This window comes from Taudactylus pleione, unplaced genomic scaffold (genome assembly GCF_031769625.1).
Source record: "Taudactylus pleione unplaced genomic scaffold, aTauple2 ptg000510l, whole genome shotgun sequence".
NCBI lineage: Eukaryota > Metazoa > Chordata > Amphibia > Anura > Myobatrachidae > Taudactylus > Taudactylus pleione.
In genome coordinates, this window is record NW_028284912.1 from 3893298 (window position 1) to 3911412 (window position 18115).

Sequence of the window (18115 nt, forward strand, 5' to 3'; positions counted from 1 at the left end):
TATATGGTCCTGCTATCTCAGTGTCACTAACATCCTTCTATATAGTCCTGCTATCTCAGTGTCACTAACAGCCTTCTATATGGTCCAGCTATCTGAGTAGTCACTAACAGTCTTTTATATGGTCCTGCTATCTCAGTGTCACTAACATCCTTCTGTATGGTCCGGCTATCTCAGTGTCTATAGCAGCCTTCTATATGGTCCTGCTATCTCAGTGTCACTAACAGCCTTCAATATGGTCCTGCTATCTCATTGTCACTAACAGCCTTCTATATGGTCCTGCTATCTGAGTAGTCACTAACAGTCTTTTATATGGTCCTGCTATCTCAGTGTCACTAACATCCCTCTATATGATCCTGTTATCTCAGTGTCACTAGCAGCCTTCTATATGGTCCTGCTATCTCAGTATCACTAACAGTCTTCTATATGGTCCAGCTATCTGAGTAGTCACTAACAGTCTTTTATATGGTCCTGCTATCTCAGTGTCACTAACATCCTTCTGTATGGTTCTGCTATCTCAGTGTCTCTAACAGCCTTCTATATAGTCCTGCTATCTCAGTGTCACTAACAGCCTTCTATATGGTCCTGCTATCTCAGTGTCACTAACATCCTTCTATATGGTCCTGCTATCTCAGTATAACTAACAGCCTTCTATATGGTCCCGATATCTCAGTGTCACTAACAGTCTTCTATATTGTCCTGCTATCTCAGTGTCACTAACAGTCTTCTATATGGTCCTGCTATCTCAGTGTCACTAACAGTCTTCTATATTGTCCTGCTATCTCAGTGTCACTAACAGCCTTCTATATGGTCCTGCTATCTCAGTGTCACTAACAGCCTTCTATATGGTCCTGCTATCTCAGTGTCACTAACATCCTTCTATATAGTCCTGCTATCTCAGTGTCACTAACAGCCTTCTATATGGTCCTGCTATCTCAGTGTCACTAACAGCCTTCTATATGGTCCTGCTATCTCAGTTGTCACTAAGGGTCTGATTCAGCAGCAGACACAATGGCAATTACGGATGCGGATCAAGTGATTGTTTGTCATCGCACATGTGTATCGCATTGCGATAACGGATGCACACAGGAATCCACTGCAAAGTGAGTGACAGGCTGTCAGTGTTTGGGGGTGGTGACGGGGGGGTGGATGGAAGAACGTGGGCTTGTCTGGCCGTTTGAACGCCGTTTCATCGACGTGCATAAATTAGCCACTACGCAGCATGATAGCTCTCTGGCGTGCGAGAAGACTTGCAGTGTTTGCAGCTGGTCAGCCTTTTATATGGTCCTGCTATCTCAGTTGCCACTTTTTGTGGGGTCCAGGTCGGTTTCCCCACTTTTTCAAACCATAATTGTTTTTTTGTAGAGAAGTCGCAACCTCAACACAGGTCAGGCAAATTGGCATTTCTAATTGAACCCCCGCATTGCTCGGGTGCGCGCATTCACGCAATGTACGCGAGTTTCATGACACAATCTCGCATTTGCAAACTCGCTCCTAATTGACGCCATATAATATACTTCCATATGCTTTCCCATTAAATTATAGCTAAACATGTATAATAAACTTCTATATGCTTTTCATCTGAATGTTCGGAAATCTTAAACACAGTTCTCCTTCTTTCCAAAAAAAACCAAAATCCCCAATCAATATCTGTCTGGACACAGTTCTTCAATTGTCCAGGTTACATAACAGTAAGAGCTAATGCAGAGTACAGTAGATTACGCCTGCAAATCCCTGCAGACTGTACTAGACGTCTGGATATGTGGTTATAGCAGGAATTCCTCATGCTCGGATGAGTAATCAGGTCCATGAGAGGATGGAAAACACATTCCTATTTTTTGCAAACATTTCATGTCTTTCCTTCCCTAGGGAAAAATATTACAGCGCCATCTAGTGTCCATGACCTTATGCGAAACTAGTGGGAGACAGGTATGTTGGAATTCTCATTATCTGAACAACTGCCCAACTCAGAGGGATTATCCAATAGGATTCCAGCAGCCGTCACTGTGTTCTATATATGGACAGGCTGGAGCCAGGGTGAGAATCACAGAGAGCTTATTCTTACAAGCTGGAAGTCATCGAATCCCTCTGCAGCTTTGGAACACCATGACCTGCCTTAGGAACCTGCTCCCAGCCCTGTGCACGCTGCTTGTGGTCCATGATGTAAGTATAAATTATAGGATGCACGCTGAAAACTGTCACAATGTGTTATAAACAAATTTAGTAGTGCGCTACCTATTGCTATACGGTGACAATTTCATATTAATTATTCGTCAACTATATTTCTCTCTATAATATGGTATGTTTATCTCTGTGTGATTGCTCAGCGACCTATTCATGTTTTACTGACTCATTAACTGGTGCGACTTTAATGGAAATAACTGGTAGAAGCCGTATAACTACTTACAAAATTGTATATATGGAAAAACGATTTATTTCAAATTGTGCCAGGTGTGCGCTGATTAACTGGAGTTTATACAGCAGCATCTAAATACAGTATAATGTAACTATGTATTTTCTTACCCAGGCTTCCCATCTGTTACACAATTATCTTACTGCTATAATAACTGGCGCTACCTTAGGCAATTCTGGTTATTTATTGGTAGTGCCCAACTTGGGTTTTGTTTTCATGGCAGTATCTTAAGCCAAACACCGAGTAACCCTCTGCTTTTCCTACTGTAGCCCAAAGTTACCTGTTATAGTGCATACGCACGGTCAGAGTTCTGAACGATAACGATTTTAAAAATCGTTCAATCGTTCATATCTGAAAGAAAATTGTGACATGTGTGCAACGATGAACAATGCGCGTTCCCGATGGTCAGATAACGATATTTGGTGTGTTTGCAGCCAGTTCTGGATGATTTCCATTCATTTTAATGCAGTCAAAAATCGTTTAATCGTTTGTAATATCGTTCATTCGTTCATCTGTCAAATCTGACCGTGTGTATGCACCATTAGATTTCTGAATTGATTTGACATGATGTGCACTTATTCACTTTGTACGTCTGTAGATTTATCAGTGATCAGATACTTCAATGCGATATTAGCGCCCAGGACCGCATTGCAGTATGTGATAAAAGAGCCCGAATGTATGAAATAGACACAGGGACAAGGGGTTCCGAAAGGATGCGATGTGCTCGGGGTGAAGTGACTGAATCTGCGGTCTTATCGCTCCTCCCTTGGGACTACTGCGCATACTCAATGCCATCTTCAGATGGCATAAACTGAGGGGGACGAACTCCGGAACACGTGGTAAATTTGACAGCGTCGCATCCCCCATAAAAACCTAAGGGGGGGTTGCAGCTGGTATCGGAAATAGAGGGACTGCAGCTGGTATCGGAGATTTGTGCTGTCATCCCTCCATAATACATTCAGGGGATACTTAACATTTGCGGGTACCTCCCGAAAATGAGTGTCTTCTGGGAATATGCCGCAAATATTTATTGATAAATAGGCTCCATAGTGTCCAAAGTGCAATGTCTGGCAGTCACACTACCAGAAAGCTTTTTTTTTTTAATTATTATTAGTTAGTTTAGCAAAAGTAAACGAGAAATATGAGGGGAAACCAGGGACAGACAATTGGGTATAGCAAGGCTTCCCAAACCCGGTCCTCAATGCACCGTAACAGTCCAGGTTTTAAGGATATTCATGCACTTACACAGATGGTATATTCAAACTGACTGAGGTACTATAATTAAGTCACCTGTGCTTAAGCATGGATATCCTTACAACCTGGACTGTTTTGCCGCATATCCACTAGCCGATAATTTGAACGACTGAACGATAACAATATTGTTAATTATATTGGGTACTGGATATGCCATCAACGGCCAGTGGTGCACGTTCCCGCTGGTCGTTGACGACATCGCCCATCGCCCGTACTTGCAGGGCAACCTGACGATATTGTCAGGTTCTCAATGTCATTAAGGACATTGAGCACACCACGGCCGGGGACACCCAACACGATATCGCTCATGGAGCGAATCGTTTAGTGAATATGCGCCGTCCGGATTATTTGAGGACCGATGTTTGGAAACCACTGTAGTATAGGGTGAAATGCGTCCTATTGGAATGTGTTTATTTGCCAGAATGGCAAAAGTGTAAATTACACAAAGTATTTTTGGGGAGGGTTTCCAAAAACTACTACAAGACATAACTAAAAAGAAAAATACATGTGTATAATATATACATCTATATATATATATATATAAACTCCTTGCGCAGTAATGGTGTGGTGAGAATTGTTCCCAACATAGAAATTCAGATTTGCTTGAATTACAATAAACAACATCATTACATTCCTGGAGCCGGTTCTCGCCGGCTATGACTGTATATGATGTAGCCACTCACAGAAAACTGAGCCGGGTGCACGAATTTCCCCACACCCCGTCATTAGAACACAGATATGTACTGTATGATTCCTGATATTGTGCCAAGAACGCTTGGAACCATAACATGCTATAGTAGGTAAAATATCACAGGGGCTAGGCGGGTGCTATATTAAATTATTCATTGCTAAAAGCCTCTAATAAAATGAGTATGTGGGATTATTTAATAATGTAGTGGTATGTGCTGCAACTCAAAGCAACTAGTGTGCATTCATTTTCCAAACTGCATCACAGTCTGACTGATTGCTGTACGTTCCGTAATTTAATGAAATAGGCTTCACAGGCTCATTTGGTGAAGTCTCAAACATGCTAAATTATGCTTAATATATCATTATATATATATATATATATATATGTAAAGGTTATGTACTCAATCTTTGTCCTGCAGGTAATTTCTCATGGATGCCCAGCACAGTGTGGACGGTGCCCAGATGAACTACCCAGTTGTCCTCCCAATGTGCCAATCATCCTGGATGGGTGCGCCTGTTGTCCCGTGTGTGCTCGGCAACAGGGAGAGAGCTGTTCTGAGATGAACCCATGCCACGAGGACCAGGGCCTGCACTGTGACTTCAGCGCAGACCCGAGAACCAGTGTGGGCATTTGCATGGGTAAGTACGTGGTTAAAGGCCAAAAGACGTTTGTGAAACAGTTTGGTACATGGTCTGTGCTGTATACAACACCAATTTTTTTTTTTGCAAATGATTCAAGATACCTTAAGTAGGTGTTTTATAGAGGAAGCCATTTTCATGTGCACCCTTCACTTCCGGTGAGAAATATGTCCCCTACACAAAATGAAGACACATTTTATTGGGCTGCACCAATAGTCAGCTAACCAGTCAATAGGAACTAATAAAAATAAAACTAAGGGGTACATTTGCTACAGGTCGATTTTGGGTAATTTTGCCGTCGGTTTTGCAAACCGACTATTTACTAAAATCAAAACTGAAGGCAAAACGACCAATAACCCGACTTTAGAACATCGGACAATAGATTTTACTAATGGTCGTTCGGCAAACCTGCACAAACAATAGACATGCCTGCGACAGGCGAGTTTGGGTGAAGCCCAGATCTCTTTCATCTGTGCAGGTTTCGTTAGGTTAAGTGAATAAAATGTTAAAATTAAAAGCAAAAATGTGTGTGGTTTCCTTAGGGTGCTGGGCTGACCAGTTTGGGTCTGGTTGCCATTATGGCAGGGGGTCCCCACCCAGTGTGTCCCCTTGGTACAGCGTCAGCCCCGTGGCTAGTTCAGGCTGGTGCTCGTTATTAGAAAATAGGGGGCCCCTCACATTGTTTTTTACCCTATTTTCTAATACCAGTCCAGACTCAGAAGTCAGGGCTGGTTATGGTTTTGGGGTGTACCCCACCGTTGTATTTTCCTACTTTTAACTATTTATTTACGTTACACTAGAGAAGCCTGCACAGATCAGTGATCTGTGCAGGGTTTTATATCCGTAGTAGATTGGAGGCAGGTTTGCTGTCTTTCTGCTTTAGCATAGGAATTTGAAATTCAACATGTATCGACATTGGCTTTGAATTGAGTCAAAACCGATGCGTAGTAAATGCTGACGCCGATAATCGTCAATACCCATTAGCTTTCAAATAGAACAAAAAAACGATCTCTAGTAAATTTACCCCTAAGACATCAGGCGTAAAATGCACTTTAGGCCTCAGTGATGTCACCAGTTCCAGATTAATTAAAATAGTACCTGAAACAGGAATCTTGGTGTAAAGTATATTAGTTTTCTCAGCACAGATGTCAATGAAAGATGACATTTTGCCTCGTTCTGAGATCCCAACTTGGTGGGAAAATCTCTACAAGTTAGCAGCAGACACTAAGGGCCTGATTCAGAGCCGCTCGTAAGCGGCCTCTCGTTCGCTCCGAGCGATGTTTGCCCAACTGTGCATGCGTACGGATCGTTATACGCATGCGCGAACCAGTCAGTGCGGTCGAAATTCATGTGCTCGCAAAATAGCGAATGCCTGATAATTTGAGTGATAGGAGGAGGCGTATGTGGGTGGTAACAGGGGAAGGTGCTTGAAAACGGGGAGTGGAGATCAGAACGCAGGCACGCTTAAAGGTCAAAACGGGCGTTTTATGGGTGTGCATAATTAAAACAGCAGGGTTGTTTTATAGCCAGAACTGCTCGCAAGATTGTGGTAGCAAAAACCAACCACAAGAATAGCGAGCAGTTCATACGCTGGTCGATGTACTCGATTAATCTAATAAATAGAGGACATGACATAGGATGCGAGCGGCCAGGGGGCGTAGTTTCCAAAAAACGACCGCAAGTTTTGTTCGTTCATTCAGACCTAGAGGCGTGAACAGACCGCAAAGAGCGAACGGTTCATTTGAATAGCCACCCCTATTTTCTGGACGAGCGAGCGCTAATTTCGTCCGGCTCTGAATCAGGCCCTAAGTTTATTTCATTGTTAGACCTTTATAGAGCTCTCTGATGGTCTGACGTTTGACCATGTTTAAGCCATTATTATTATTTTTTTTCTGATACGCCAGCTCTGGAAGGAAGCAAATGTGTGTTCAATGGGGCCGTATACCGAAGCGGTGAAACATTCCAGCCAAGCTGCAAATATCATTGTACCTGCCAAGACGGACAGATCGGCTGCGTCCCCAGGTGCAATCTTGACCTACAGCTTGCGGGGCCTGACTGCCCATTCCCAAGGAAGGTGAAGGTGCCGGGAGAGTGCTGTGAAAAGTGGGTTTGCGATGCGAAAGAGGAGGTGGCCATTGGCGGCTTTGCTATGGCTGGTAAGTCACGGGAATCAGTTGTTGTTTTTTAGTCTAGTACAAAGGTAATGAATAAAAAATTTTGATTCTAAATGTATTTAGTTTCTGAGATTTTTACTTTCCACTGTAGTATTAATGGGAAAACATAGCAAAGGGATTCAGTCACATTGTCGACAGTTAACATGTAGACATTCCTATGTCAACCTGAAGACTGTAGACCTAACATGCCACACCCCTTTAGAAGGGAAAAAGCCGGTAGAATTACTGACGGCTGCAGGTTTAAAGGGTACCAACAGGGGCGTCTTTAGAGTAGGGGGCCCTTGTGCATCCCCCGTCACTGGCCCCCTGCTCTCACCCCGGCAGCCAGCAGCTGACTGGCGCGGCTGGCCAGTCACCGCAAAATCAGTAGACTCTGAACACTAGAGTGTGCCCATAGTCTACTACGCATGCGCAGATCACCAGGGAAATGGCGCAGCCGCCATTTTCCCAGTGATTTCCTTATAGTGCATGTGTAAAACGCCGGAAAAATGGCCATGCCGGCCATTTTCCTGGAGGTTTGAGCAGCGCTGAGAGACCTGACGCGGGACCTCAGAGAGGTAAGTTTTAGATAATATGGGTGCGGGGTGTGCCCATATGCACCGCACACCCAGCACCCATTATAGATACAGACCTGGGTACTAGTCTTGTATTTGAGCCTGAATAAGTTTATCTATTAGTGTTTCTTCAATTGTGCTCTGCTGTGAAATAGTATTATGACTTGATTACAATCATAATACTATTCCTCCATAAAACATAATTAGAGATGCTCAAACTATTCCAGCTAGTTGGAAATTTGATCGATATGGTTGGAATGACAGTGGAACCAGTTTAAAAAAATATCATAACTACTTTTTTGGTTCGCCCACCATTGTGCGTATTTTATAACCGCTAAACTATTAACTTCAATTAGAAATTCAAACTTCGAAGCTCTACTTAAACCGTTAGAGTAAAAAATATTTTCTATTCTGCCTCTTTGGACTTAAATAGAAATTGCTACATTTTACAGTATTTATAATATGTGGGATATTTAATTAGTTTATTGTTTTTTTCTGAAACCACATTGAAGCAATGTTGAGCGTCTCTAAAGGTGCGTACACACGATTTTTTGAACGATTTAACTATAACGACATCGTTATCGTTAAATCGTTTGTAAAATTGTTCATCTTTTTAAGTTGAACAATAATCGTTCATGCGCGTTCACGTTTGTAGTTCATCGTCCATTCTGACTGTCCAACAAACGATTTTCGTTCAGAAAATCGTTCATGTTGTGCAGAACGAAGAATAAACGATGAACGATTTCCATTCACTGTATGCATGATTAAAAAATCGTTCATCGTTTTTGAAAATCGTTCATTATTTAAGTAACCAACGATTTTTAGTGAACGATTTTCGTTCACTTTTTCAAGGGAAGATCTGAACGAAAATCGTTCACTAAAATCGTTGGTTACTAACATCTTTGTGTGTATGCAGCTTAACTTTCCACATAAAATATGTTACAACAATCAGTAACGTTCTGCATTATAACCCAGGACTATATCTTTTTTTATTTGCGCAGCTTACAGACCTGAGGCCACTCTGGGAGTTGATGGCTCCGATATGGGCGTTAATTGCATTGAGCAGGTGACTGAGTGGAGCGCCTGCTCTAAGACTTGTGGGATGGGCCACTCATACCGGGTGACAAATCGCAACCATCGCTGTGAAATGCAGAAACAGATCCGTCTGTGCATGGTGCGACCCTGTGACGAAGGGGCCCAAGGACTTATCGAGAAGGTAACGGTTTTATGACGACTTCACCAATTCTAAGGTAGCGTTTAGCAGATTTATCCATGGTTGAAAACAGTTGGTTAAATCTAATTGACTGAGGCGCAAATTAGGTCACCTGTGATCAAGCATGGTTATCCTTAAAACCTGGACTGTTAGGGTTCCCTGAGTTTGGAAACCTCTGGTTGTAGGCAGTGAATGTATGAAGGGGCACGCTAAACCCTTTATCGGCGGCATGTATTATTGTCTTAGTTGCCGAAGATGGAAAGCATTACCTCTCCGACGAATGACGCTCTCCATCTCTTGGCTTCTGACCGGCGCAAGCGCAGTGCCCCGTTATTGTTTTTTTAATGCACAATCACTGACCGTGCTATGCATCAGGCAACAACAGCTGCAGCTGTCGATATCATTAGCTGCAGCTGTCGATATCTTTAGCTGCAGCTGTCGGAATGGTCAGTGCCGCTGACTGTTCACACATCTGCCTGCACATCGGCGCTGCATGTAGCGCTCCTGTCATTTACTGCCCAACCCCACATTTATACATGGGGAGAAGCGGTATCAGCGCACATAACGTGTGCAGTCATACATCCACCCCATAGTCCGTTAGTTACATAAATGTGCTTCAAACAGAATACGTTTACACGGTATAATAATTTACTACCAAAATAGTGCAATTCACTACAAATGTTCAATACATACATTTTCAATCCTGTTTTAAACCAGGCACTTCACAGGAAAAGATTCTTAACGTAGGAGACTACCCTCTAAAACAGTGTTTCCCAAACTTGGTCTTCAAGCACCGCTAACATTCCAGGTTTTAAGGATATCCATGATTGAGCACAGTATCAATACTAGTAATTTAACCATCCGTGCTTAGCCAGGATAGCCTTAAAACCTGGACTGTTGAGGGGAAGGGGGGGGGGCATGAGGACTCAGTTTGGGTAACACTGCTCTAAAATCTCATATGCATTCATACTTATATAATAAATATTTATTTTTTATTCCATTCCAGAGAGGGAAGAGATGCCTGCGAGTGAAGAAATCAGAAAAGGTCATCCATTTTGAAATAAAGAACTGCGTCAGCGTTCACAGCTACAAGCCTAAGTTTTGTGGGGACTGCACGGACGGGCGATGCTGCACCCCTCACAGCACGAGGACGGCCCAGGTGGAATTCCGGTGCCCAAATGAGAGAATCGTAAAGAAACCAGTGATGTTCATTAATACGTGCGTCTGTCATAACAACTGCCCCCGTGACACGAGCCTCCTCCAGACAGAAAACGCCATGTTCCCTGGGCTGAAGAGATATTAAGTCACCTACATATAAGCGATCTGATACTCATTTATAAAGAGCCACATGAACGGAGATCATCAGGAGGCTACTGTACTAGTAATCTCGTTCTTCCCAGGGGTGTAAATTCCGAACCGTGCCATTGTAATTATAAATGCGACTTAAAAGTGCGCAAATGATATTTTTATACAGGACAATTTTATTTTTATTTTAAAGTACATGTTAATTTAAGAAGTGTAATAGTTTATGAACTGGTTTTTACATTGACTTGTAAGCTGTAAATATTTTTTATTTAAGTTTGATATATTAAGTTTACTACTGTGTCTGTCTTACTTTAATACATATATGTAATGAATACAGCAAACATTCCTCTGTGTGACAGAATATAAAGTGAGGTGTTATTTACCTCAATGAAATGTAATTCCAATTGCTAATCTAAGCCACATGACCTGCTTTGCAGAAGCTTCGTGATCTACCCTACAGGAGACATTACACCTGTGTTTATAGTTATACAGCAATTCTACATGTGGCATGGACCTAGATTACTGTGTGCATATTTGTGCTAACAGGCAGCCATTTTGTAAGGCAGTATTCATGTAAATGCAGCTTATCAATCAGTCAGGCGCCTATACTTTCACATATTAGAAATCTGTGAGGTAGAACACATCACTTCTATTTCATGCCCCCTTTTTCCGAAGGGGATATGTCCAGGAGGGAGGTGCGGGGTCGGGGTCATAGCACTGCGATTTGTGTCCTCAAAGCCAAACCCCTGTGGTGTAATGACCTCAATAACATGTTTACGCATTGGGGGCAGGGCTATGACAGCGCGGTTTACTGAGAATTGTCTTATAGTAGCCCCGCCCACTTCTATGTCGGGTAAGATGCCGTTCTCGGGAGTCTCCCAGACATTCCGGAAGAGTAGGCAGTACGGTATGACTCCATCAATTATGTCATCGGTTGGGAATGAATAGATACGCTGTAGACGTATGGTTAGGCTCCCAGGATGGCTGCCATAACTGTGTGCACGGTACAGGCGCTCTTTAAGGCTGGTGATTGTGGCACATAGACAATTATTATGGACTTTTATGTGCCTTCTTATATCCTGCTGAGTAATGTGTATAATATATTCTAGATCCGTCCTTCACTTTTCACAAGGACTCTACTATAAGTGCCATTTTCATACACTAATATATATATATATAATTTCACCTTATTTTGGACCCTATGGGGTATATTTACCAAAGTGAGTTTTTAGAAGTGGAGATATTGCCCATAGCAACCAACCAGATTCTGCTTAACATTCTAGAAGATAATAGCTAGAGTCTGATTGGTTGCTACGGACAACATCTCTACTTCTAAAAACTCTTACTTTAGTAAATTTTACCTCTACTTGTGAATTTGTAATTTTTTTTTTCTAAATGTTGTACAATGCAAAATTTATATTTTTTCAAATAAATCATGTCATGATAATCCCTGAGGTTTTTTTTTCTTTCTTTGGTACGTTTGATACTATGTGATATCCTACAGGTTCCTAAAGGTACAACAGTCGTTTTTAAACATTTATTTCACAAACGCAGCAGAAGCCCAGAGAGGATTGTGAGCACGATACAGAGGTGGATGCAATTCACACGCAGCTGCGATCTCTTACGCCTTTGCAACTGCGAGAATATGCATTTGCCAATTTCAGCAATCACCATCTGTAAAAACGTGCGACGGATTGAGAAAGCCCTGAGACCCCCACTTCCATTAACTGAGCACAGTGCAAATCCACTGGTGGTTATGAACACTCCACCATTTCTCGCACCATCTACCTTTCGCACATCCTATGGGTCAGGCAGTGTATCTATGTCACGTAAGGGCCGTTTGGGCGCATGTGTCGATGCTGCAGAGCACCAAAAATCACTGGGAAAATAGCCACCGCTATTTTCCCAGTGACTCGCGCTAGCGCAGTACTGCTGTCCTGCCCATTGAGCACACAATTCTGTGAATTAGCAACTCCACCACTTTGTGGGTGACAGCAATCTCACTCTGTGAGAGTGCTGAATCTGCAGTTAACCACAGGGTTTGATGGCATACCATATCTGTATTGCGCAAGGAACACGTCCATTAAGGCGTCAGCCTTAATGATCGTAATTTCATTGCTTTAATTAGTTTGAGTGGCACAAATTCAGTAGGTTTTGTGGAATTTTCAGATCATGTCTAAGAAGCATTAATGGGACATGTGAAACCGTAAGGTTTTTTGTCTATGGAATTTCATTGCTTTTTTATAATTTATTAACCATCAGGGTTTTGACGAGCAAACCGGGCCACCTGCAGGGCAGAAGGACAACAAATAGGTAAACTAACACGGGTGGAGGAGCAGACAGCACACAGGAGGTGTTTGAAGGGTGCATAGGCAGAGACGGCTATGGGGGCAGGTTGCAGATGTGTGGGGCAGTGGCAGCAGCGGCGGTGTGGAGCAGTGGCAGCAACAGGGCTGTGCACAGTAGCATTAGCGGGTGACCGAGGGACTCACTGGTGTTGGGCATGCACCTGAGAAAATCAAATCAATAAGACACAGATGCATGGACGTATCACTGAGATCCATCCATGCGTTGTTTTAAAAAATGAATGTGTAATATAAAAAAAAAAAATGACGTGCCCCCACAGCACAACCAGCATTGAGCTTTGGAACCCCAGTGCTGGTTGTGCTAAACACAGGGGACATACGACATAGGGGTTCCCTGTATAAAGCACAACCAGCACCAGGCTAATCAGAGCCAGTCCTGGTTACCAAAATACAGGGGACAAACGATGTAGGGGTCCCCTCTAAAAAAAATAGAATTTTCCCATAGAGATATCCAGAGGGGGCATGATATTTAAGGGGCTACACCTCAAAAGCTTTTCAGAACCAGTCCTGGTTAACAAAATATGGGGGACAAATGACGTAGGGGTCCCCTGTATTCAGTGCAACCATCACTGGACTCTGAGCCGGTCCTGGTTCTGGAAATACAGGGAGAAAAAGAAACGTATAGGGTCCCCCTGTATTTATCAGAGCCGGACCCTTTCTAGTAGAGGGGTGATGCCACAGCCAGGGGAGCCCTTTCACCAGGCCCCCCAGCCGAAGCATCACCCCTGACTGCTAGTCAGCCCAGGCTGGGGATCCCCCAATAAATGTGTCCCCCCACCATAGGCTGATAGCCCAGGGCTATCCCCAGCACCCCTGGGCGGTGGGTGCCAGGTTGATTATGTAAAGTGTGGTGCATATGAAAATATAAATATTGTCTTTTGCAGTAGTACTACAGGTCCCAGCAGACATCCCCGCAAACTGGCACTTGGAGAACCACAGGTACCAGCAGGCGGGGCATTAAGGGCCCGATGGTACCTATAGTACCCCTGCAAAAGAAATATTAAAATAAAACATAGAGAGTTTGTTTTAATATTTTATTTTGCCGCACCTTCACCTGAGGGGCGGCAGCCTTTAAGCCTTTTTACATGGCTGCCGCTTCCCCCAGGACTTCGACGGCATCTTCACCTGGAGGGCAGCGATCTTTAAGCTCTTTTGCATGGCCGCCGCCCATCCAGGGCTTCCGCAGCGTCTTCATGCTTCAGCTGGTCTTCTCTCCAGCTACCCGGCCGACGTACTGACTGGACGGCACCTCGCGCTGGCTTTATATTAGCCAGCAGAGGGGGCGTGGCGATGATGCGGCGAGCTGTAATTGGGTTATGGCGGCCATCTTTGAATTTCAAAATGGCGTGAGGCGCCATTTTTCAACTGGGCATGCTCAGTTCTCACCATTGAAGTCAATGGTGAGAACCGCTCATTGCCTGAGAAGCGGAAGGCTCACCTCTCTCAGCCAATGAGCGCTCCGCACTGGGATTTCTGTACTATAATCCCACAACGGAGCTGTCATTCGGGTAGTAGTGTCCTACACTACTAATGTTCGTGGGCTCGCGTAATTGTGTTGTTTTTTTTTTGCCAAGACCCTGGATTGCCTACTTTGGAACGAAGAGGACAGATCCACGGATAGGAGGAGGTGAGCATGGATTTTTTATTACAGGTATTCCATTAGATTATCTACTGGAGAAGAGGACAGATTGGCTAGTGGGGTACTAGGTGAGTATGTGAGATAGTGTGTGCATGTGTGTGTATATCTGTGTATGCATGTATGTTTAATAACATTTTAATTTTATACGGTGTGTCTTGTCTATTTTTTTAATATTGCTTTTGCTGGGGAACTACAGGTACCAGCAGTCCCGTAATGCCCCGCACACTGATACTTGTGGTTCTCCAAGTACAAGCATGCGGGGGAGGCTTGCTGGGAACTGTAGTTCCACAGCAAAAGACAATATTTTAATTATTTCTTTGCACCACACTTTACATAATCAACCCGCAACCCACCGGCTAGGGGTGCCAGGGATAGCCCCAGGCTATCAGCCTGGGTTGACCTGGAGAGGGGGACCCCTTTATTGGGAGTGTCCCGAGATCTCCAGGTATCCTGGGCCTGGGCTGACTAGCGATCAGGGGTGATGCTTCGGCTGGGGGCTCTCCTGGCTGTGGCATCACCCCCCACCCCTCCCCCCTCCCACTAGAAAGGGTCCGGTGCTGGTACTGGTAAATACAGGGGGTCCCTATGCATTTTTTTCTCTGTATTTCCAGTACCAGCTCAGAGCCCAGTGCTGGTTGCGTGAATACGGGAAACCCCTACATCATTTGTCACCCGTATTTTGGCAACCAGGACCAGTTCTGAAAAGCCTGATGCTAGTTGTGCTTAATACGGGGGACCCATACGTCATTTGTCCCCTGTATTTAGCACAACCAGTACTGGGTCTCCAAAGCCTGATGCTGGTTGTTTTTTTGAGGGGCAGGAAAACGACATATTTTTTTTTAAACAGGGTTTTTTTTACACACAGATGCAGGTATCACGGATCTTCCAGATCCGAGTCTGCATCTGTGTGCTGCTCCCTCCCCCGGGTCCTAACGCCTGCACTACCGCTGCGGCTAAGGCCCGCTACCATTCCCTGGCCACAGCTAATGCCCGCTACACCCCTGCGCCTTTCCCCCGGGTCCCGCTGCAGCTAACGCCCGCATCCTTCCACCGAGCCCACCACCGCTAAAGCCCGCAAACGACGGCCATCTTTGTGTACCCAAATGAAGCCACAGTGAGTACACCTGCTGGAGGCTCCTACTGAGGCTGCACAACAAGTTGAAATTTCCTATCTATTCAATGGCGCATTCTTGAGGTAATAGTTTAAAAACTTTAACTTTCTAATTTACCTGAACCCCAAAAGGCCCTACCCTGGAACAGTACTACCCCAAGTCTAAAATTACTCCCTACTCATTACACCACGCTGTACGGCCCACAGTATATTACATTACGCCACGCTATACGGCCCTCAGTATATAACATTACGCCATGCTGTACAACCCTTAGTATATAAAATCACGCCACGCTGTACAGTCCTCAGTATATAGCATGCCATGCTGTACTGCTCTCAGTATATAACATCATGCCACGCTGTACTGTCCTCAGTATATAACATCATGCCACGCTGCACGGCCCTCAGTATATAACATTATGCCACACTGTACGGCCCTCAGTATATAACATCATGCCACTCTGTACAGCCCTCAGTATATAACATTATGCCGCGCTGTAGAACCCCTAATTGGATCAAGTCCTTAATGTTAAGTAGACAGATGTTTTTAAAAAATAAATGATAAAATAATAAAAAAAAATACACATTTAAAATAAACACTAATGTCCTACTGAGTACAAAATTATAAGTAAATTAACATATTAAAAAAATACTTAATGATTATCACAGTATAAAAAGAATCCCCCTCCCAACCACAGGTAAGGGTACCACGGCTTTTGTGCGCCCTAAACCTTCCATGACCCTAGAGCCTCTTGACAGTACCAATACGGTGAATACGGTGGTGTGCACAGGGAGGGGGCGGGTCTCGAACCTGTGGACGTGGCCGCCTCAGGCGGGGACTTACGCCCCGCGCCACCGTGACAGCCATTGAGTGCAGGCTGCTCTGTGCAACTTGTCTTGAAGTCGAGTGGATGACGTCATTGGTGGTGACCAGCGGCGACACCTGGTGGCAGGCACACTGTGTATACTGTGCAGTAGATGGGCAGGCACGCTGTGTATACTTTGCAGTAGATGGGCAGGCACGCTGTGCATACTGTGCAGTAGATGGGCAGGCAAGCTGTGTATACTGTGCAGTAGATGGGCAGGCATGCTGTGTATACTGTGCAGTAGATGGGCAGGCACGCTGTGTATACTGTGCAGTAGATGGGCAGGCACGCTGTGTATACTGTACAGTAGATGGGCAGGCACGCTGTGTATACTGTGCAGTAGATGGGCAGGCATGCTGTGTAGTGTAGTAGATGGGCAGGCATGCTGTGTATACTGTGTAGTAGATGGGCAGGCACGACGTGTATACAGTGTAGTAGATAGTAGATGGGCAGGCACACTGTGTATACTGTGTAGTAGATGGGCACGCACGCTGTGTATACTGTGTAGTAGTTGGGCAGGCACGCTGCGTGTACTGTGCAGTAGATGGGCAGGCATGCTGTGTATACTGTGCAGTAGATGGGCAGGCACGCTGTGAATACTGTGCAGTAGATGGGCAGGCACGCTGTGTATACTGTGTAGTAGATGGGCAGGCACGACGTGTATACTGTGTAGTAGATAGTAGATGGGCAGGCACACTGTGTATACTGTGTAGTAGATGGGCACGCACGCTGTGTATACTGTGTAGTAGATGGGCAGGCACGCTGCGTATACTGTGCAGTAGATGGGCAGGCACGCTGCGTATACTGTGTAGTAGATCGGCAGGCACGCTGTGTATACTGTGCAGTAGTTGGGCAGGCACGCTGTGTATACTTTGTAGTAGATGGGCAGGCACGCTGTGTATACTGTGCAGTAGATGGGCAGGCACGCTGTGTATACTGTGTAGTAGTTGGGCAGGCATGCTGTATATACTTTGTAGTAGATGGGCAGGCACGCTGTGTATACTGTGCAGTAGATGGGCAGGCATGCTGTGTATACTGTGCGGTAGATGGGCAGGCACGCTGCGTATACTGTGCGGTAGATGGGCAGGCACGCTGCGTATACTGTGCGGTAGTTGGGCAGGCATGCTGCGTATACTGTGCGGTAGATGGGCAGGCACGCTGTGTATACTGTGCGGTAGATGGGCAGGCACGCTGTGTATACTGTGCGGTAGATGGGTAGGCACGCTGTGTATACTGTGTAGTAGTTGGGCAGGCACGCTGTGTATACTGTGCAGAAGATGGGCAGGCACGCTGTGTATACTGTGTAGTAGATGGGCAGGCAGGCTGTGTAGTGCAGTAGATGGGCAGGCACGTTGTGTATACTGTGCAGTAGATGGACAGGCACGCTGTGTATACTGTGCAGTAGATCGGCAGGCACGCTATGTATACTTTGTAGTAGATGGGCAGGCACGCTGTGTATACTGTGAAGTAGATCGACAGGCACGCTCTGTATACTGTGTAGTAGATCGGCAGGCACGCTGTGTATACTGTGTTGTAGATGGGCAGGCACGCTGTGTATACTGTGTAGTAGATGGGCAGGCACGCTGTGTATACTGTGTAGTAGATGGGCAGGCACGCTGTGTATACTGTGCAGGAGATGGGCAGGCACGCTGTGTATACTGTGTAGTAGATGGGCAGGCACGCTGTGTATACTGTGTAGTAGTTGGGCAGGCACGCTGTGTATACTGTGTAGTAGATGGGCAGGCACGCTGTGTATACTGTGTAGTAGGTGGGCAGGCACGCTGTGTAAGCTGTGTAGTGGATGGCCAGACACGCTGTGTATACTGTGCAGGAGATGGGCAGACACGCTGTGTATACTGTGCAGGAGATGGGCAGGCACGCTGTGTATACTGTG

The 18115-nt window shown here is 45.0% G+C and overlaps 1 protein-coding gene across 1 annotated transcript; it reads left to right on the forward strand.

Annotated features, from left to right (window-relative positions):
* The first annotated feature begins 2055 nt into the window (after positions 1-2055).
* On the forward strand, positions 2056-11688 carry CCN3 (cellular communication network factor 3). The gene is made up of 5 exons (XM_088450195.1): positions 2056-2160; positions 4774-4993; positions 6898-7149; positions 8723-8937; positions 9941-11688. The coding sequence occupies exons 1-5, from the start codon at positions 2104-2106 to the stop codon at positions 10235-10237; spliced, it is 1041 nt and encodes a 346-aa protein (XP_088306321.1). The 5' UTR covers positions 2056-2103; the 3' UTR covers positions 10238-11688.
* The last annotated feature ends 6427 nt before the right edge of the window (positions 11689-18115 follow it).